Source organism: Enhydra lutris, unplaced genomic scaffold, assembly GCF_002288905.1.
Source record: "Enhydra lutris kenyoni isolate GAN:26980312 unplaced genomic scaffold, ASM228890v2 scaffoldscaffold17, whole genome shotgun sequence".
NCBI lineage: Eukaryota > Metazoa > Chordata > Mammalia > Carnivora > Mustelidae > Enhydra > Enhydra lutris.
Window position 1 is genome coordinate 10961143 of NW_019154101.1, and position 21538 is coordinate 10982680.

Below are 21538 nucleotides of genomic sequence, written 5' to 3' on the forward strand. Positions count from 1 at the left end.
TTCTGAGCACCCTTGTGCTTACGTATAGCTTGCACTTTAATTCTCCTCTCAAATCCTTTCTTAAAAAAGGTGGAGGGTCGCCTGGGTGGCTCAGTGAGTTAAAGCCTCTGCCTTTGGCTCAGGTCATGATCCCAGGGTCCAGGGACCGAGCCCCACATTGGGCTCTCTGCTCAGCAGGGAGCCTGCTTCCCACTCTCTCTCTGTCTGTATCTCTGCTGACTTATCTCTGTCTGTCAAATAAATAAATTAAATCTTAAAAAAAAAATCTGTTTCTTTAAAGGAAAAAAAAAAGGTGGAAAAGCTAAGTATTTCTGAAAAGATATTACTCAAGAAACAAACTTTAAAATGTGTGGTCTCCCCACAAAAAGCAGTTATATCAGAAGGCCCAGGTAGTCATCTTGACCACTGATTACATGTATGTGCCTAACTTACTCGTCTATAAAATGGGACAACAGGCACCCCTCCTACATCAGTGTGAAGAAAAAGAAAATAACAGGTATGAAAGCATTTGGGAAAATTTTTAAAGCTCTATGTAAATGCAAATTTTTGTAACTGCCTAGTACATAAAAAAGAATTGCTACAGAGGGACTCACAGGGTGGACCAAAAACAACCACTGCTTCAGTTGAGAAAGTGGTACGTCCCAAGGCATGTTGTTATAAACCATGACCTCAAAGTATCCCATTTTAGTCTAATGAATAGAAACTAGCCAAGTACCTCATGCTACATGTTTTCCTATCTCTCAGAAGAGGGTGAGGAGTTGTGGGTACAAGGTGGTCAAAGATCCCTTGGGGATTTCCAAATAGCAGAACCTTACTCTTTTCCAGTCAATATCAAAACAATACCACAATACAATTTAATAATGCCTAAATGAGAAATATGCCTACTTTCCCACCTTAGAAAATAAACAACCTTAGAAAATAAAATTCCAAAAAGACTGAATTTTCACCCAATTCTTTTCAAGGCTATTTGCACACCCCTTAGGGAAATTAAGGCAGGCATTCCCTCAAAGCTTAACAGTAATACAAAGCTGTTAGCTCTCTAAGAAGGTTGGGAGTTAGAGATGCAATAAAAGAACATAAGGATAAATTCTCCTAAACAAATTCTAATGCAGTTGCTCACTATTCTCAAGGAGATTTGAACTATCCCACTAATCTCCTGACAAAACTTGCGTCAAACTACTGATCATAAACACATAAAGGACAGAAGGTAAAGCAGGTTTAAAAGATGCAAAAGAGCTTCTAAAAAAATTATCAGATGACAGTCAAGTTACATGAAATATATTACTGGCAATCTTTGAGGGGAATTTTATTCCTGTGAGCCTTGCCCTTTCAGTAAATCGTTATGTTTTGCTGACTGTTAAACTCCACTCTCAACCTGACCTAAAACGCTTAATTGGAACATTCTTGAATGGTTTCTGGATGGCTTCAGCTCAGGAACAGGGAGGTAATAAAGGCCCTTGCAGGCCCTGGCAGTGAAGTCATAGCTTGAAATTCCCCTCTGCTGCCCTCACCTTTCTGGAAGTGCAGCCACTTCCCCCAGAGAACCTCCTAATTGCTATAGGCTCTGTCCCATCTTCACTAGAGCAACGTCTGCTCAGATTAAGATGTAAGTTTTCATGCTGAGGTCTGGCATGTCTGTGAAGCCAAATCTCCAACCTGACGGTGTGAGCAGCTGCTCTGTCTGCAGACTGGAGATGCTACGGAGGTGTGTGCTAAGCAGAGGAGGCAGCCAGTGGCCATGGGAAGCCCCAGCCCGCTATAATCTCAGAACAGTGGCAAGAGACGAGTTACCTCCTGCAGAGCCTGGGCCAGCTGTTGCTTCAGGTCCTCTTCTCCTTGCTCCTTCTCCAAACCCTGCAAAGCCAAAAAACAAAATGGAAGGCTTCCCTACAGGGAGGAGGACAAAAGAAACAAAATCTAGCAATAAGCAGAGCAGTCTGGCTTCTGTAAGCATCTGGAAACAATAGGGGGCAGGGAGCAGGTGGAGAATCTCCCGTTTTACTTCCAGCGGTTGGCAGTAAGGGCTTTGAGCAGTGTGAACTACTCAAAGACCGCACACCTCAGGGCTGTCACCTTCAAGTTACCACTCAGGCTGCTCTGGAGAGAACCCCTGGGGTAATGCTGAGTCTCCTTTGCAGGCTAACATCGTGATTCCCAGAAAGACATAAACTGAGAGCTTTGAAGCCACCAAATGTCTAAACTCAGATATGGCCCCCTAGGTTGACACTAACAAGTTCCGCCACGTTTCTTCCCTCGATTCTGGCTGCCCTGTCTCTTAGTGTGAGTCTCCACCACTTCTACCCCATAAACTGTTTTGCCTCCTTGCTGCAAATTATGCTGTTTTCTCCACTGGCCCCTTCTGATGTGGATGCCTTCCACATCATTGTTTCCCTATGTCCAGCACCTTGTACAAGACCCTCTGCACCCTTCCCTCTTTAAGAATTACCTACCCATTTAATATGCCAACTGGAAATTCTCTAATTTAAATATATATTGACTTAAAACTGTCCTGATTATTTTACATGTATAATATATCTCATCTCCTCAACAAGATTTATTTCTTAATGGCAAAAACCATTTATTAAGCATCTTTATAAACACCTGAAGTCCAAGTATCTATCGTATAGCAAGCAATGTAAGTGCTCCCCAAAAAAAAAATCTGTGTGAAGCAGCTACAGTTAAATGAGTTTCTGAACAAGTAGTAGGAGTAGAATAAATCCTTAGGGGTTGGTGGGAGAGGGAAATGCAGCTCATAAACAAAGGACTAGATATATTTCACCATGAGCTATTTATAAATGACCCTCAAATACCCTAGAAATTCTCTAAGCCAGTACTTTCTCCCTTTACCATTTTGATACAGAAAAAAATTTTATAGCAACACCTGAAGGATGATCAAAGCAGTCACAAATATTAATTAATAATAACTCTTGTTCCCGAACATATTAGCTTTTAAAGAGGATTCTGCTCTGGTGAAGGTGTCATACACTAAATATGTAAAGACGAACTCCCTCTATTGACTTCAAGAACTAGTCCAGGCTGGTAAGGGAAGCAAAAAAGTACACATAAGCAAGTACTGCATACCCTCAGAAAGACTTGTTTAATCCATGGCCTTTGCTCATGCTACCAGTTCAAGGAGACAGCAGAGATTAGGAGGAAATGTATAAATTGTTCAGAAATAAGCCAACACTACTGGTTGTTCCTTGTCCTGAGCAAAGTAAACAAAACAGAAAAGCTTATCCACTTCAATCCTGATTGGTCCTTTTTATTTCTAAGTCAACAATGGGGAATTCTTGACATTCAGTATTACCTGAACAAGTAGGTGGGAGTAAATGTGTGCTTCTTGCCAGACGGGAACTGACATTTTGAGCAGGGACCAGGATCAGCTCTAGCCTAGGAACTTTGTGCAAGAGCTTGCAATCTAAGCAAATGACTCAGGGATGGGCACACATTTGGTCTTACTCTGACACAGCTAAGACAGTCATTATTCTACCTTGCCCCTAAAGGCACTGGGGAAGGTGGCTTATCACTCAGCTCAACAGCTGAGTCATAGTATACCTGTCCCCTGCTCAGGATAGAAACAAAAACATTTTCTGCCTTTCTAGCTTCCTAGGTTAGCTACAGAGTTAACTAACCATCAGAGCTAGTAAGTTGCCAGGTACAACTGGGTATGCCTGACTCATCGCTGTCTTGGGGCTAAATGGTTTGGCTTTGACACAGCAAAGAAAAATAATTCATAAGGACCTGGAGTGCACTGTGGTTCTGTGGCACCCTGACCTTCATCCAACCTCTCTCTGAACTTGCCTCAGTTATCAGGGGTCTCAGCTTTACATCCTGAGATCAGTTATGTCCTGGTTGGCTCTGCCAGCCACCTTACCCCAACATGGCACCCAAGCTCTGGCTCTTGACCACCATACTGAAGCTGTAACACTTTACTCCAACCCCTTTTCCTATCTCAAAGTCCTTAGTTCCCATTCCATCTCCTGTCTCTGGCACTCAGGACGTGGTCCCTGACCCAGAAACAGAGAGCTGTGGCCAGAGGCTCACCAAGGGCCTGCCCATCCCTGAGGAGCACTGGCAGGTCCTTTCCTCCTGTGTGGTACCTGAAGATGCTGTTCCTCTTCCTGGAAAGTCTTCTCTAGCTGCTCCACTCTGGCCTGTTGCTGGGCCTGCTCTGCACACAGCTGAGACTGTAAGTCCTGTAGCTCCTGCTCCATTTTCACAATTTTCTTTGAGTTCCCCTTTTGGGTTTGCTTTTTCACCTTCAGGACAGCTACCTGTTTTTCCTGCATTTGTGTTTTCAGCTTCAGAATCCTGGACATGGTCACCTTGAACAGCTCCAAATTGCTCTGAGATACTGAAGGGTTTGAAGCTTTCTGCTTCTTATGATGAAGCTCTATGACTTTTGCAGAACCAGGGTGAACATGAGCCTCTGTGGCCTTCTCATTTGGCTCAACAGAAGTCAACTTAGGATCCAAATATTCAGCGGGTTGACTGGCCACTTCACCTTTCCCATGAGACTTCGCTGGTTGACCAGGTTCACAAGACACTTTACTTATTTTGGATTTCAAATTTGAGGGGCCTTCAGCTCCAGGACCCTCTGATTCATCCAAACTAAATTTCCTTTTAGTTCTCAATCCCCTATTTTTTCCTGTCATCTGGTCATTCTTTGGGGCAAGACAAGGATACATCCTCTCCCAGTCTTCTTCAGTAACATCATATTCATACTCTGCATTCTCCTTATTCTCCAGAGGTACTCCGAGCTGGATGTGGTCTCCCTTATGGATAGAATAGACCTTTAAAGGTTCTAGACGTTCTCTGTTCAGCCAAACACCATTCAGACTCTGGAGAAAGGGAAAGAAAGACGAAGTAAGCTTCATGATTTTCCTCCTCTTAATGGAATTTCTCTCCTGTTGCTGCAAAACCTTCTGCCTTTTCAGAAGGAAAACCCTTGAGAACAAATAGGAAAGGTTCATAAACCATCACCCTTAGAAACAGCATTCTTTAAACAGCTTTGGCTTTTTACCTACATTTCACATTCATGTCTCCATAGAGAACTGCTCATATAACAGGCAGGAATCACCTTATTACTGGCCAATGAATTACTCAAATAAATGCAGCAGCATTAAAAGCAACTGCAATTGAATAGTTCCTATTGACCTAAACTGGGGGCAATGGCCCAAGACTGGAAAAACGGCTATTAGCGAAGGAAGCAGCATCTAATGATGAGGTTCAAAAAGTAAGTTTAGCCAGGAAAGTCACACAAGCACTGTCTCTGAATGTGGCCCCCGAACACATTGGTGAATGAGGAAAGCACCTTCCAGTACATATAAACCTAAAAAGAATGTACTGGTACCTCGTACTGGGGTCAAACTACAGGTGGGATCTAACCCAATTAACAGCACCAGAGGTCCACTGGGGAACACAGCATAGTGGCTAAGAGCTGGTGCTCTGGCCCAGACAGACTTGAGTTCACAGCCCAAATGTACCTTGGCTTTATAAGTTGCCTGGCCTTCAGTGACTTACTTAACCTCCATGTCCCGGTTTGTCTGCAAAACAGGGATAGTTTAATTCCTAACTCATACTGCTCTGTGAGGAATAAATGAAATAATACATGTAAAACACTGAGCACAGTGACTCACGTATAACAAATGCTTGGTAAATATTTACTTTAATGATTTAAATTAAACCACAGTGTAGGAGTTGAGAGCATGGACCCTGGAGTCACACTGCCTAGACTTGTAATCTGGCTTCATCACTTAATAGCTGTGTGACTCTGGGTAACTTTCTTAACCTCTCCACACCCCAGTTACCACATCTATAAGCTGGAGGATAATAATAGACTCTCCTTCGTGGAGTTTGTGTAGATTTAATGAGATGACATATGTAATGTACTTAGAAAAGTGCCTGGCACATGGTAAGCATTATGTAAGTGTTCACTACTATTATTATGTTCTGGCGCAATCGACTTATCAACAGTCATTTCAATTCCGTGCTCACCATCTTGCAAGGTAAATATACCCAGTGCAAAAGTAGAAGATATGAAAACAACTTATAGCAGCTGACTATGGAAAAGAAAACACGAGGGCACACATAAGTAAATGTGGGATTACACAGCATAGCCTATAAATGCAAAGGACTACCATGTAGAGCTGGGCTACAGAAGAGATGCTAAATAGAGATGACAGGTTCTAAAACAGACTTGAAACAAATGCAGGATTTAAAGTTTAAAAAGACAAGTGGTGGGGGGGTGCTCCTGGCTGGCTTGTTCTGAAAAGCATGAGACTCAAGATCTCAGGGTTGTGAGTTCGAGCCCCACGTTGGGGGTAGAGATTACTTAAATAAATAAATTTGGAAGGGAGGGAGGGAGGGAAGAAAGGAAAAGACAAGTGGGCATTTTAACCCATTTGAAGAACTTGTCTTTGGGAGACAGGCCAGAGATGAAGGTCACATGTAAACTGGGACTAAGACTATGTTCAAGTTGGTAACTACAGCTACCTCCTCACAGCTAGAAAAGATACCTGGTCAACCCAAATATGAGGGATGGAGGCTTGACCACAAGGCACAGAGGACGAAGACTAGAGACTGGATCTCAGCTCTGGGTTGGTATTACGCCCTTATTTTTTATTTTATATTATGTGGCTGGAGGGGAGAGAGGAAGAGAAAAATGAACAAGATACATGCAGAAAGAATGACATTAACTCACTGCCTTGGGCCTAACCTGGCGTATCTGGCCAACCTTCTCCTAACCTCTCTATTCATATTCTGCCTGAGAAATTATGAGAGTGATCAGTTCTGCTGACTTCTGAAACAACACAGGCAGGGGAAAAAAAAAAAAGGGGGGGGGGAGGCCAAAAGAACCTATTTGAGAACAGTTCTATAGCAGAATAGTCGATTACAGATTATACACAGGAAAAAGTCCTCAGGGAAAGGAATATGATACAGGAGGCCACCTACTGCCAAGGTACAGATATTTAAGAAAAATCTCAAAGACAAAGAGAAGGTTAAATAAAAGAAGGTTACAGAAGCAGCCTAAGTCTGGAGAAAATAAGGAACCCCTAAAAAATTGGGGCAGACTTTCAAGACATACTGCAAACTGTCTACTAGATTCTCTGCAGTAACCTGCCTCCTTTCAGAGCCCTTTATACCCAGAAAATAAACTCTCAATATTTTACCATCCTACTGTACCCTTGAATCCCTCTGTTTATCCGTTCACCACTCCTTGGTGACATCTAGTGGTGTACTTTGGACCACAGCCCTGAGTCAGGTCTGTTCACAAGGCGACTATAGAAAAGGTTGAAAATACCATGACTGTACAAGAACAATCGAGTACTGTCCAGGATATGATCTTAAATGCACTGGTTTAAATAAATCAAACTGTGTTCAAGCCTTTCTTTTTTTTTTTTTTTAAGATTTTATTTATTTATCTGAGAGAGAGAGAGACAGAAATAGGGAGAGAGAGAACATAAGCAGGTAGGGAAGGGAGAAGCAGACTTGCTGCTGAGCAGGGAGCCCAACACAGGGCTCGATTCCAGGACCCTGAGATCATGACCTGAGCTAATGGCAGACATTTAACCAAATGAGCCACTCAGGTGTCCCGGTATTAGAAATTCTATACTAAAGCATAATATACAAACATAAAAGTGTACAAATCATAAATGTACAACTAGATGAATAATCACAAAGTGAACATCTCAGTGTAACTACAAGGTTTAAAAAAAAATTCCACATTCTCAGCATCCAGACTGCCCCTCTACCCCCTAATGCCTGCTTCCCTCTAGTCACTAAGCCCCTCCCCCTCCATAAGGGGACTACTAGTCTGGCTTAACATCACACATTAGTTTTGCCAAGTTTGGACAATTATATAAATGGCATCATATAATATGTATTCTTTTGTGTTTGTCTTCTTTCACTCAATCTTGTTTGTGAAATTAATCCATGCCGCTGGATATAGGAGTTCATTCATATTCATTCTAGGGTAGTGCTTCACTGTAAAATTGTATCCACTGTTGATGAACACTTGGGTTGTTTCCTTGGTAGTGAAAATATTGTCAGGAGGTGTATATATATATGTGCATCTGTAATAAATAATGCCAAATAATTTTCAAAATTTGTTGTACCAATTTATACTTCTACCAAAAGACTATCTGCCCTCTATCCTTGCTAATGCCTGTGACTGTCGGTATTTAATTTTAGCCACTCTGGCGGGTATGTAATGGTATTCCATTGTGGTTTTAATTTGCATTTCCCTGATCACTAATGAGGCTGAACAACTTCTCAAGGATATTGAGCATTTGGATATAATCTTTTGTAAAGTGCCTGGCTCTTGCCCATTTTTAAAACTGGGTTATCTTTCTTTTTCTTATTGATTTGGAGTTCTGTACTATTCAAACATAAATGCTTCACTGGTTATGTGTGTAGCAAATATCTTCTTCCACTCTGAGTCTGCCTTCCCACTCTGAATGGTGTCTTTTGATGAATGGAAGTTCTTAATTTTAATGTGATAAAGCAGAATTTTTTTTTTAAAGAACCCCAGGTAAGCCCAAAAACTGGAAATGGGGTTGAAAGCCACTGTTCTAACTGCTGGAAGACCAGAAGCTGAACTGTCCCAAGCAAGAAGGTTTGTTCACAGACAATCAAATTCACCAGAGACATTAAATGCCAGAGCCTACAGAAGCATGAAGGCAGGAATCACCAGGGAGCAGACGAACAACAACAGGAGAGGAGAAGAATGAGAAACGTTCAAACAACACGCCTAAGTCTGGAGGACTGAAGGCAAGCAAACCCACCCAGGCATTTCAGACTGACTCTGAAACAACCAATTTTCTCAAAGAGCTTGATATTAATATATAAGATGAGCCATTTGAAGAGCTTTTCAACTGAAATGTACACAACTACGACATTCTGTGTGTGCAGAGTCAGCAGTCCTCCAAGGTTTTTTTTTTTAAGCCAATTTAAACTAAAATTGCATTTGTTGCAATTTTTGGATCTGTACTTAAGCTTTCACTTTCTGGCCATTCCAGCATATAAGAGATAACACTTAATGAAGAGAGAATGTAGTTCTGAGTTTTGAATTATTAGAAATCTCTACCTCTTGAAAAGACTTGGCAAGTGACTTCAAATATGACCATAAAAATAATGTCCTGCACCTGAAATTCAAATCCTTCATCAGAAGAAGAGGACTGCCAAGGCATCATGCCAGAAAAACGTCACAAAGTAAAGGAGCATCTGTTAAGGGAAAAAAAAGGCAGGGGCGGCGGGGTGCTTTTACCTGTAAGAACAGTTGCTCCATCAAAACACTCAAGTCACAGCTTCTCTTAAAAATCAGTTACCTCGGGGCACCTGGGTGGCTCAGTAGGCTAAAGCCTCTGCCTTCGGCTCAGGTCATGATCCCAGGGTCCGGGGATCGGGCCCCGAATCGGGCTCTCTGCTCCCTGGGGAGCCTGCTTAACCCCTCTCTCTCTGCCTGCCTCTCTGCCTGCTAATGATCTCTGTCTATCAAATAAATAAATAAAAATCTTAAAAAAAAAAAAAAAATCAGTTACCTCACAAATGGAATCAAAGCTAAGAGGCTTAAGCCAGAAAAGACCTGGAAGAATCAGGAGCCTGCCTTTGCTCTGCATTATCTGTCTGAACCCTAAAAGAGGAGTCTCATGGTAACAACAGCCCTAGAAGAAAGGGTACATGGCAAATGCTGGAAAGCAGCCCAGAAGCAGTCATGATCTGTGGCTGGTGTGAGCTGTCTCTGTATCCCTGAGGCTGACATTCAAGGAACACTAAAATCAGTCAGCTGGTGGCTTTCCAACCTCTCAAAATCCACTATCCCATAAATGGAACACATCCATACTGCACCTAACAAGGACAAAAGCATGAGAGAACTCGCGTTTCTAATACTGCAACCCCATTTCTCAGACAGCCAATTCTGATAAGGAAAACACCTTTTCCTAAGGTGATCTGATATAAGCTATTGCAGGGCCTTTAAAACCTGGCATCTATGACTTAGATATGCATCATTAATTTTTTCTTAATCCTACAACTGGTACAGGTTTCCCCTGATATCCAAAAGTAGAGTGTTCCCATGACTCCTTTCTTCATAACCCAATGGTGTAAAGCAAAGCAATTACCATTAACTTATATGGAAAATTTTTTTATTGTTCCCAAACTCAAAATATAACCTCTCATAGGCTTTTCTGCTACTTTAGGACATCACCTGCTAACGGATGCACAAAGTAAATCAAGATTAAAGTACAGATGCTCACGGACACAGTTCAAAGCTATGGCACCTTGACGCTGAGATGCTGAGTATAGTTCCCTGGGAAAGAGCTTAGCAGAGCCACTCTCAATGCTCTGGTGTGTGCTGCCTCTATCACAGCTCACTGCAAAACAAATGGTAAACACTATTTTTGCCCTTTTTTTTTTTTTTTTTTTTGTAAAAGTGAAGATCCTCTTCTGATTTCTTTTCGTTAGTAAATACAGGCACCAATGCAGGTCTTTTGTAAAAGCAAAATGTAGGATAGGTAATGTGAACTTTCCAAAAGCAGGGCAAACCTATAGAGCAAATCAATGTACTTCACAGGTGTTTGACAATAGGACATAGCAGAGACTTATTTGAGTTGGAGCCCTGGCTCATGCACTCACTCAACTAGTCAGAAGGCCCTGGGCAAGTCAATTTCTCTCTCTGGGTCTCCGATTCCTCTGTTCCCGGAAGATGTTAAACTTGATCATCTCTGAGGCCCTCTTTACAGCACACAGATTCCCATTCTACTCCTAATGACTTGCCAAGAGTGCCAAACCAATTTACTTAGCACATAGACCCTCTTCTTCAACACAGTGCCAACTCAACTTCATCCTAGTCAGGAAGGTAGTTTCTCAACAGCTTAAATCTAGCAGTTTTAAGAATGTAAAATGAAGGCAGGCCTGCGGGATACCTGTGATATTGTGAATTATAATAACAAATACATATTTGGTCTTTATCCTAGTTTCTAGCACAGAGCTACTAAAAACTCTTAGAATTTCCTAAGTGGTGAGACAGAAAGGTGTATGAGGCAACCCTGGTTCAGCCCCAGGTCACGCAATGGTAGGGTCTATTTGCTAAGGGAAGCAAACCTATCATTGGAGGGTTGAAACTTCCAGTCCCACCCCTCAACCTTCTGGGAGGAGAGAGGGGCTGGACATTGAATTGATCACCAATGCCCCAAAATTTAATCAACTCTGTGCTAAGTAATAGAGCCTCCACAGAAACCCAAAAAGGATGGGTTCAGAGAGCTTCTGGATTGGTGACTACATGGAGGTGTTGAGGGAGTGGCACACCCAGACAGGACGTGAAAGCTCTATGCCCTTTCCCAAATACCTTGCTCTACACATCTCTTCTGTCTGGATGTTCATCTGTATCCTTTGTTCCAAGCCTTTCATAATAAACTGGTAAACATAAACAACTGTTTCCCTGAGTTCTGTGAGCCACTCTAGCTAATTAATCAAATCCAAAGGGGGAGGAGGTCATTAGAACCAACTGGTTCCAGTTGGTTAGAAGTACAAGTAAACAACTTGGACTTGTGACTGGCATCCTTGGAGCCTCTAATCTACAGCTGTTAGTCAGAAGCATAGGTGCTAACCTGTGGAATCCCATGCTACCAGAACTAAGATGAATAGCAGGACACTGAGCTGGCGTCTCAAGCATTGTTTGGCAGTGTGAGGGTAACCCCGGCACCCACCCACCACACACACCTCAGAACTGGTCTCAGACCATTTACTACCTTTCCTTCTAACAGATGCCTGTACAACCCTTCCAACCAGAGCAGAGTAAGACGGTGTCTGAAGACATTTCCTACTTCCTAATGCCTTAGCTGTCAACATTCGAATTTCTCTCAGCACACAGTTTCTATTTCCACAGTACCCCTGGGTGTGCTTGTGTATCTGCACTTTAGGTGCTTCCTAATTGCTGGGCTTTACACACTATTTCACTTCCCTTAGTATTCACACCAGACCAGTGCTTTTCAAATCTGTTTAAAGCAGGAAAGTCCTGTATTCAAAAGTTTTCCTCAAGACATGAATATATAAAATGGATTTAAAAGGGGGTGGGAGTGTTGTTCTGATAGAAAGGAACTAGGAAGGGAAGGAGCTAAGTGCAGTCAGCTCAGCTCCTTCCTCCTCCCAGTGCTCTAAACTATAGGCGTACTCCAGAATATGCATCGGATTTTTCCCAAGGTCTCTGTACCTGTGACTCACAAAGGCCAATTCCTCCAGTAACTTAGTCTAGTTTCTGGAGCAGGACCTACTGCCCCAATTCAAGAGTTTCCTTCAAAGTAATGAACTTTCGTTCAAGTCATTAGAAATTATTTTGGTATAACCTAATCTCTGGCAGCATACAGAAATGGTTGTGGGGAAGACAACTGGGTGGCTAGGGGAGAAGATTTACTTTTGAGCCTCTTAATTTTATATTCTGTATTACCTATGCAAAAAAAAAAAAAAAAAGTAATTTAAAAATAAACAAAAATTCAGTAAAAGTCATTAGGCATCTGTAGATTCCTGTACCTTATTGTCCATAATTGTCCACTGGCCCTCGACATTCTGCTTCAAAACACAGTGGTTTCGGGAAATCATCAGAGGGCAGATTTTTGATACCAGCTGGTATGTGACACCAAATCCTCGCCCTATCGTCACCTAGGAAGACAACAACGTAAGAGACAATCAGTCATTTTGCTGAAAAGGGAGATCCTTTACCATCTTGTCAAGAAGCAATATTCACACGTTCTGACTTATGAAACCAGACCCTCATAAAACCCATACTGCTTATCAGCTATCTCCTTTTGATACCATGGGAGCCACCAGGTAGAAAAAGGCAAGAAGTTCTGACAAGAAGAGACCGCTGAATGAAGTTAGTCCGGGAACGGGACGGGATTGGGACGACCCTGAGTTTTCATCATGAGATGGAGGAATCCTTTCCACACACCCCCATCAAGCAGTCTTAATGCTGCCAAGAACTACAGCCTCTATACAAGACAGTCCTTCCAGTTTTTCAATGGCCCTGATTTGGCATCTTTCTTCCTATAAATTCCATCCGCTGGTTCTGGCTCTTCCCTGAACACCATGAAAAAATCTCCAACCCCCCTTCCACTTGACAGCTATAAAGTGTCTACCTAGTCTTCTCTTTTCTGGGCCCTATGTTCCCAGTGACTTCAAACTTAACTCCCATGACATAGGTTCGCATCCCTTTGCTAGCCTAATACATCTGTTAAGGGGCTCCTGGTTTATTTTTATTCCTAGATGTCACATTTTAAAAAAATAATTTTTATAACACAGTCAAATGCAAGCATCACTTTCCCAGTTCTAGATATCATCACTGGGGCATATAAATTGCATTAGCTTTCACAGCAGATCTATCATGCTGCCAATGTATCCTCAGGCTTAGGAATGATTAAATTTCTTGGTCTAACCTTCCTCCAAGAATTGCTATGCTAAGTCATGTCTCTTCTGTCCTATACTTGACTAGTTGGTACATTTGGATTCGAGTGCAGGCCCTTACATTGATTCCTATTAAATTTCATCTTGTTAGTTCAGCCTATCACATGAGCTTGTCAAGACCTTTCTGAATTTTTAATCTGCCATCAGACATACTCAATATCCCTTCCAGCTTTGACTCATCCACCATATTGATATGAGGCCTTCTATACATTCATTTAAGACACAGATAAAAAGACTGAAACAGGATGTAGCCAAAGGCAAAGCTCCCAGGAAAGCCTAGTAAACATTCCACTACACTATCTGGGTACACCTTTAACCAGTTGTAATTTGACCAGAAGTCTTTGAATCAAGTCCAAATTTTCTCTTATCCATGAGGACAACATGAGAACCTTGGAAAAAGGTTGCAAAGAAGCCTCAGTTCTTATCTGTCACACTTTTCTGATGGACCAGTCTAGTTTCTAATAACCCTGTCAAGGAAGAAAATGAAATTCCCCTGAGATTTAGATCTTAGAATCCCCTGCTGCTTCTTTTTGGTGTACAAGCCACCTCTATAATGACCCATACCACAACCTTAGTTAAGAACAGTAAGCCAAATGGCCTGTGGTTTTCTAAAAGCTCCCCATTTTGTTCTTTTTGAAAATCTTTCAGAATCATGCCAGTCCCCCTCAGTTCCTCAAAGACCATCAAATGCTTCCCCTAAAACTCCCATCACAGTAACTGACACTAGCATCCAAGCAACTGCTTAGCCCAAAACCCAGGAACCATCTTTGATTTTTCTGTCCGCCCTCCTCACATTCAAATCATCAGCAAATTCTACTGGTTGTAATTCAAATATATCCCAAACCTGTTCACTTCTCTCTGTCTCTATGGCCAATACCTTAGTCCAAACAACCTGACCTCCTCCAGCTGTTTTTACTCCTGCCCTGCATTCCCTTACTCCGACTAACTTCATTCTCCACACAGCAGCTGGAGTGGTAATGTAAAATCTTTAAAACAGACCATTTCCCTTCTTTCCAAACCACACTGATGATACAAACTTCCTTCCATAGCCTATAAGGCCTGAATGTCCCAACCCCTACAGCTCTTTAGTCTTATCTCGTATTACAGTCAGAAACACCACTACCTGAGGGTCTTTCCTCCAGTCCCCTCTACTTAGAACACTCTGCTGAGACATCTGTCGGGGCTCCTTCTCATCTTTCAAGTTTCAACTCAAGGGCCTACCCTGATTACCCTAAAGTTGTTGCCTGCTCCCTCCCCCACCATTGCATTCCTTCATTTTGTTAGTATGCATTTATCACAATCCAAAATGATCTTGTTTCCTTTACCTATTCCCCACCCCTTACTAAAACATAAATTTCATAAGCAGGGACCTTATCTATCTTGTGTACCACTGTATTTCTGTACCTGGGACAATGCTTAGTAAATATGTGTGAGTGAATAAAGGAATAAAGAGCTTCTGAGTGTCCTCCCAGACTCAAGGATGAGCACTTTTCAGGTCAAAAGTTGGAAACTGGGTTATTATCACTGGAAACTATAGTGCAGCAGCCAGGAACTCTTAAAATTTGACTTAAGTTCTTCAGTTCTTTTTTTTTTTTTTTTAAGATTTTATTTATTCATTTAATAGAGGGAGAGTATAAGCAGGCAGAGCAGCAGGCAGAGTGGGAGGGAGAAGCAGGCTCCCTGCTGAGCCAGGAGCCAGATGTGGGACTCAATCCCAGGACCCTGGGATCACAACCAGAGCCAAAGGCAGCTGCTCAACAAACTGAGCCACCCAGGCATCCCAGTTCTTCAGTTCTTTGAACAGTTTGCCAGAAATTCCATTTACTATCCAACTTCCCCTGAATATATCTATATTATATATTTAAAGGATATTTAATTACATACATATAAATTTAAAGCATAATTCTATTTATTTATTTATTTATTTAAGAGATACATATGGAGCCTGGGTGGCTCAGTCGTTCAGCATCTGCCTTCGGCTCAGGGCACGATCCCCAGGTGCTGGGACTAAGCCCCACATCTGGCTCCCTGATCAGCAGGGAGCCTGCTTCTCCCTCTCCCTCTGTCTGCTGCTCCCCCTGCTTGTGCTCCCTCTCTGTGTCTCTAATAAATAAATACAATATTTTAAAAAATAAAGGATAAAAATGGAATGTTTAGGGGCGCCTGGGCGGCTCAGTGGGTTAAGCCTCTGCCTTCCACTCAGGTCATGATCTCAGGGTCCCAGGATTGAGCCCAGCATCGGGCTCTCTGGTCAGCAGAGAGCCTGCTTCCCCCCCCCCCCGCTACCTCTCTGCCTGCCTCACTGCCTACTTGTGGTCTCTCTGTCTGTCAAATAAATAAAATCTTTAAAAAAAAAAAAAAAAAGGAATGTTTAGGGGCACCTGGCTGGCTCAGCCAGTAGAACATATACCTCTTGATCTCAGGGTCATGAGGTCAAGCCCCAGGAGAGGCATGGAGCCTACTTAAAATCATTTATTTATTTATAAAATTTTTTAGAGATGAAATGTTTAAGGGTTTATCTGTCATCCTGGAACAGTTAAGAATTTCCATGTAGGTAGCTTTTTTTCTTTTTTTAATTTGAAAGACCGCTGAGTATGGAGCCTATAATGGGGCTTGATCTCATGACCCTGAGCTGAAATCAAGACTCACCTGCCTAACCAACTGAGTCACCCAGGTATCCTGGTAGCTTTATTTCTAATAAAGGAAGTACTCCACAGGCCATTTTAATACTTGAGAGGAGACAGCCAGGTTGCCATTGAGAGCTGTCTGGATAAAGAATTACAGAAAAGGGAGATGAGTGCCTTTTTCTAAAATAGTCTCCTACAGACTCTGAATCCAGGGAAGTAAGGAACCACTCTTTTTTGTCATTCCCTTTATAGTCTGGTCCTATAATTTACCTAGGTACACCAAGGTTAGAGTCTGTGGTGTGCTTATCCAGATATTCCAGCATTATTTGCACATAAAAGTAAATTTCCCATGGGAACTGAGTGCCAACAAACCACCTATGCAAGTGTTGGGGGTTGTTCCTATTTACAACAGTTTTGCAAGCCATTGTTCTTACCCATCTTCGTTGCTAGCTCATTTCTCCTGGGCATGACTCCTATTCTTTCCCAGATGGCTAGCAAATACTCTAGAACCATCCTTTCCCTTTTCCAAGCCCTTAAGGCAAAAAAGCTTCATGAAAACCAAATACAAGAAAGGAAAAAGAGAAAAACAAGGATAATATGCCTCTTTCCAAAGACCTAGATACTTGTAAGACCTAGATAATTCGTAATACATCTCTACCTAATTTGTTTTTCCCCCAAACTCTCTGGATTGGTTCAAGAAGTTTAAGGACAGGGGTGCCTGGCTGGCTCAGTTGGTGGAGCAAGCAACTCTTGATCTCAGGGTCCTGAGTTTGAGCCCCACTTTGGGGGCAGAGATTACTTAAACAAAAACAAAAACAAAAAGAAAACAACAAAAAAAAAGCAAACAAAAGGCCTCTTTGGGGGAGGAAAAAAAGAAGTTTGAGTACACCCATTCAGACAGACAATTTACTGCTGTATTCCCTCCAGTGAAATGAGAAGAACCTTGTTTTATTCTTTTATCTGGGAAATCGGAGACTTTGAGGGGTACTGGAAAGGCAGGAAACTGATTCTGCTGCTATAACTAAATCATGTAAGTACACCTCCTAAATCTTATGCACACCACCTTGTGCTATCGTTTCGGGCCCACTAAAATAAGTTACACTTCATCTCTTGCCTTAATCCAGACCTCTCTTCATACACACTGCAGGCTATGCTCCAACAACTTCCTAATACCAGACCCTGCAGACACTCAGGCCTGGCAGGTCTCTTATACAGCACCCCGGGCAAGCCAGTCTTCCTACTATGTCTTTACCATTCACTATGGTTTGTATGTGTCTCTCCCCACAGAGATGGCTCTACACAAAATTATCCAAAAGTTTAAAATACATGTAGGAACACTTTACAGTTCTTCTTACTTTTGCTACAGGGGCTTTATTCTTTTTGCCCCCAACTCCTATTTCCACTCCCAGTGCTATCAAGCTCTTCAGAAGTAATGAATTAGTCCACATCAATTGAATATGAAAGAATGTTAACAACTAAGTACTTTATAGGGCTGTGTCTGAGTGTGGGACACTTGCAGGGCTCAGATTAAGTAATACTTACAAAAGCCCAAACCCAATACAAAATAGGGAATAGCTACTAATACTTAGGTATCAATATCTTCATTTGTTAAACTTCCCAAAGGTAAACGCTTTTGGAAAAAGCCAGGCAGGGAAAGGTCAATGTTCAAGCTAAAAGAATGTGTGCTGAGAGATGCCTGGGTAGCTCAGTTGGTTAAGCATTGAGCTGTCAGTTTTGGCTCAGGTCATGATCTCGGGGTTGTGGAATTGAGCCCTGTGCGGTGGGATAGAGCCCCATGTCAAGTCTGCACTCAGCAGGGAGTCTGCTTCAGATTCTCTTCTTCTGCCCCCTCTCCAAAGGGTTCTCACTCTCTTTTTCTAAAATAAATAAATAAATAAAATCTTAAAAAAAAAGAAAGAAAGAAAAGAATTTGTGCCTACTCCAGGCACCGATACCTGGAGAGGAGAGAGATTTGGGGGAAGAGGTGTCTTCCTGCTGTTCTTCAAATCACAGCACCCAAGGAACCATTTAAAACTTCCTAATCTAGCAGTTAAGGCTGGACCTGACTACCATCTCTGACTTGAGGAACTACTGTTCTAGGATAGTACTAAATAATACACGTCTTGGCACTTACTGTACAGCCTGCATGGCTCTCTCAGATCGCTTCACTGTATAAAACTGTCTTTCCCCATTCAAGCAATAAACTCTGAGGGCAAAGTTGCTATTATTTGTCCCTCTCATAATACACCAAAAAACATAAATAATAAATATCTGGGAGACTGAACTGAGACTATGTAGCTTATAGAAAAACCATATAATTATGGGGCGCCTGGGTGGCTCAGTGGGTTAAAGCCTCTGCCTTCAGCTCAGGTCATGATCCCAGGGTCCTGGGATCGAGCCCCACATTGGGCTCTCTGCTCAGCAGGGAGCCTGCTTCCCTCTCTCTCTCTGCCTGCCTCTCTGCCTACTTGTGATCTCTGTCTGTCAAATAAATAAATAAAATCTTAAAAAAAAAAAAAAGAAAAAAAAAGAAAAACCATATAATTAAACACATATAATAATCAAAAGACTACTTTATTTTTCATACAAACTATTTCCAAAACCCAAGTGGTTCCCAGTCACCACCACAAGCTGGTCCCTGATCCATCCAGCTCTCCTTCCAGAGCTGACAGCACTCCAACTCGCTCTGCTCCCTCTTCTATCACTCTCTCTAAAGCACCACACCAGCGGCCCCCAACTGGAACCGTGCCTCACCCTTCCTCTTTTTCCTTTTTTGCATTCATGCATTAGAAAACATTACAAGCGACCTCTGGAGAAGGCAGCTCTAGTATTTCTGAATCCCTACCCCCAACCCACCTCAGGGGTGCCACTCGGCCCGTACCAAGACTCACAGAATAAAAATGGATCCTCCCAAAGCGTCAATTTTCCTCAAGAGTTGAAAAGGAAGACATTTTTACATTAATATTTACTGCTTTTAAAAGGACATGACCTAACCTCACAGTCTTTTTCAAAAGAAACTCTAGAAAGTTCATGCTTTTCCGCTCCCCACCCCCCACCCCGGACACTGGGCGCTTCGGGATTCCGGGTGGAAGTTGGGGCAGCTCCGCCGCCAGAGCCGGACACCACAGGGCTCCGTCCGATCCAAACAGGGGCTGTCTCAGTCCCCTCCCCAACCGAGTCGTCTCCTTCCCTTCCAAACCCCAGCAGGTCCGCACATCCTCCACGCCCACCCCTCGCCCAGCCCCTCCAACAGCTCCTTCCCGCAACCCTGACTCCCGCCCGAACTCGCACCGCAGGCCCAGGCCTCTCTCAGAGGGGCCATCTTTCCTCCCGAGCGGTCCCCACGTCCCCCCTTCAAACACTTAGCACCTCGACCCCCCCAACCGCTCGCACCAGAACCCCTTCCTCCTCTCCCTCAGGAACCCCTCTTCACATCTCCCCCCTCCTGCTGGCTCCCACCTCCTCTCTTCCATTCATCCTTCCCGCCCGGACGCCCCGACTCCCTCCCGGCCCTGCTTCCTCCAACCCCCTCCTCATACCCAAGGACTCCTCCCCCTCACCTCGTTTCCGTCCTCCAGCAGCAGCCACTCGGCGTTCATCCCTACCCGCCGCAAGCACCAGCTTCGGCCACCGGCGCGGTCTCCCGTGACCAACGAGCCGGGCTCCTCCATAGCCCACTCTGCCCTGGGTCGCCGTCAGCACAGAGCGAGACCCCCGCCCGGGTTCCCGCCGCCTCTCAGCTTCGTCGCCGGCGCCATACCTAAACAACAGACAGAAGCAATCGCTACGCGCTCGCGATCGATGTGAACACCGCTCGGGCTCCGCGCCCCGCCCGCTCCGCCAGTAAACCGGCGTCACTGCGCCTGCGCCGGAAGGAGGCGGTGGCGAGGGCGGCACAGGTGTGCGGTGTTTTAGGCCCAGGTGGACCAGGGTCGTCCGGAAGCTGCTTTTCTCCAGAACCTGCACCTCAGTCCTAGCCGCGGGTAGGTGGAATCTCTCTTACCTTACTCACCCCCACCTTTTGAATTTTGATTTTGCGGGGCGCCTGGGTGGCTCAGTCCTTAAGCGTCTGCCTTGGGTTCAGGTCATGATCTCAGAGTTCTGGGGTCCAGCCCTGCATGGGGCTCCCTGCTCAGCCCGCAGCCCACTTCTCCCTCTCCCACTCCTACTTGTGTTCTCTCTCTCGCTATGTCTCTGTCAAATAAACAAAAATCTTAAAAAATACATTTTTTTGCTTTATGATGAATTCCATGTTACCTAAAACTTTAACCAACTTTTAAGCAACTTTAAACTTGTGATAATTTAAAAATATGTTAAGTCTGGGGGCACCTGGCCGGCTCAGTCAGTAGAAGAGACTCTTGATCTCTCGCTGTGAGTTCAAGCCCCACCTTGGGTGCAGAGCTTACTTAAAAAAAAGAGGGAGCGAGTGAGCACAAAATGTGTTGAGACTTCCTAAATAGCATCTGTTTTGCATGACACCCTTTTACTACTGAATTTTTCAAAACTTATAGTAGATAAATCTATGGAGGCAGAAATCAGTTATCTGGGGCTAGGCGTGGGAGCCAGGACTAAAGGCAGAACCGACATTAAAAAATTTCGGGGGGTGATAGAAATGTTCCGAAATTGGATTGTGGTGATGATTGCACAATTGTATACATTTACTGAAAAGTCATTGAAGCATTACATACACTTCCATTGGACAAATTTTATGGTATGTAAACTATCCTCAATAAAGCTATTAAAAAACACCACCACCACCTGAAATTATTATTATTATTTTTTGGGGGGGTCCTCAAGCATAGTGTGGTAGCTGTTCCCTGTAGAGAGTATCTCCTTCATAACTCAATACCCCCTCTTGTCTTTTCCATTTTCCAATACCTGGTTTTACAATTTTCTTAAATTCTATCAGGGGAAATATATATACTAAATGAATTATACAAAGCACAACAGCAAAGGGCTAACATTGAGAACTAAGTGCCAAGTACTAGGCCAAGCATCCTACATACTTTATCTTATATGCTCCCCACAAACGCTATGATGACAGTGGTTACAACAATAATTCTTATTTTAAGGTTGATAAGAAAAGCACAGAGACGTTTAGCAGTCTTCTCCAAGGAACAAGTTAAATGGTAGAGTAGAATACCAATTCAGTTCTAATTTCCTAATCATAGTTGCAACCCCAGCCTGGAGTTTTATCTGTGTGACGTGGTCAGGTCAAGAATTTCGGCCTAGGGACGCCTGAGTGGCTCAGTTGGTTAAGCAGCTGCCTTCGGCTCAGGTCATGATCCCAGCATCCTGGGATCGAGTCCCACATAGGGCTCCTTGCTCGGCAGGGAGCCTGCTTCTCCCTCTGACTCTGCCTGCCACTCTGTCTGCCTGTGCTCGCTCTCGCGCTCTCTCTTTCTGACAAATAAATTAAAAAAAAAGAGAGAATTTCGGCCAAAGGGGCACTC

At 43.3% G+C, this 21538-nt stretch overlaps 1 protein-coding gene across 1 annotated transcript in view; it reads right to left on the bottom strand.

Moving 5' to 3' along the window:
- LOC111147879 (ring finger protein 8) overlaps positions 1-19840 on the bottom strand; it is a 31899-nt gene extending 12059 nt beyond the window's left edge. The window contains exons 1-4 of the mRNA XM_022504144.1: positions 19646-19840; positions 12529-12657; positions 4101-4841; positions 1792-1854 (exon numbers count right to left, since the gene is read on the bottom strand). Coding sequence (XP_022359852.1) covers positions 1792-1854; positions 4101-4841; positions 12529-12657; positions 19646-19756 — 1044 coding nt within the window. The 5' untranslated portion in view covers positions 19757-19840. The remainder of the gene's footprint in view (positions 1-1791; positions 1855-4100; positions 4842-12528; positions 12658-19645) is intronic.
- Between the last annotated feature and the right edge of the window lie 1698 nt (positions 19841-21538).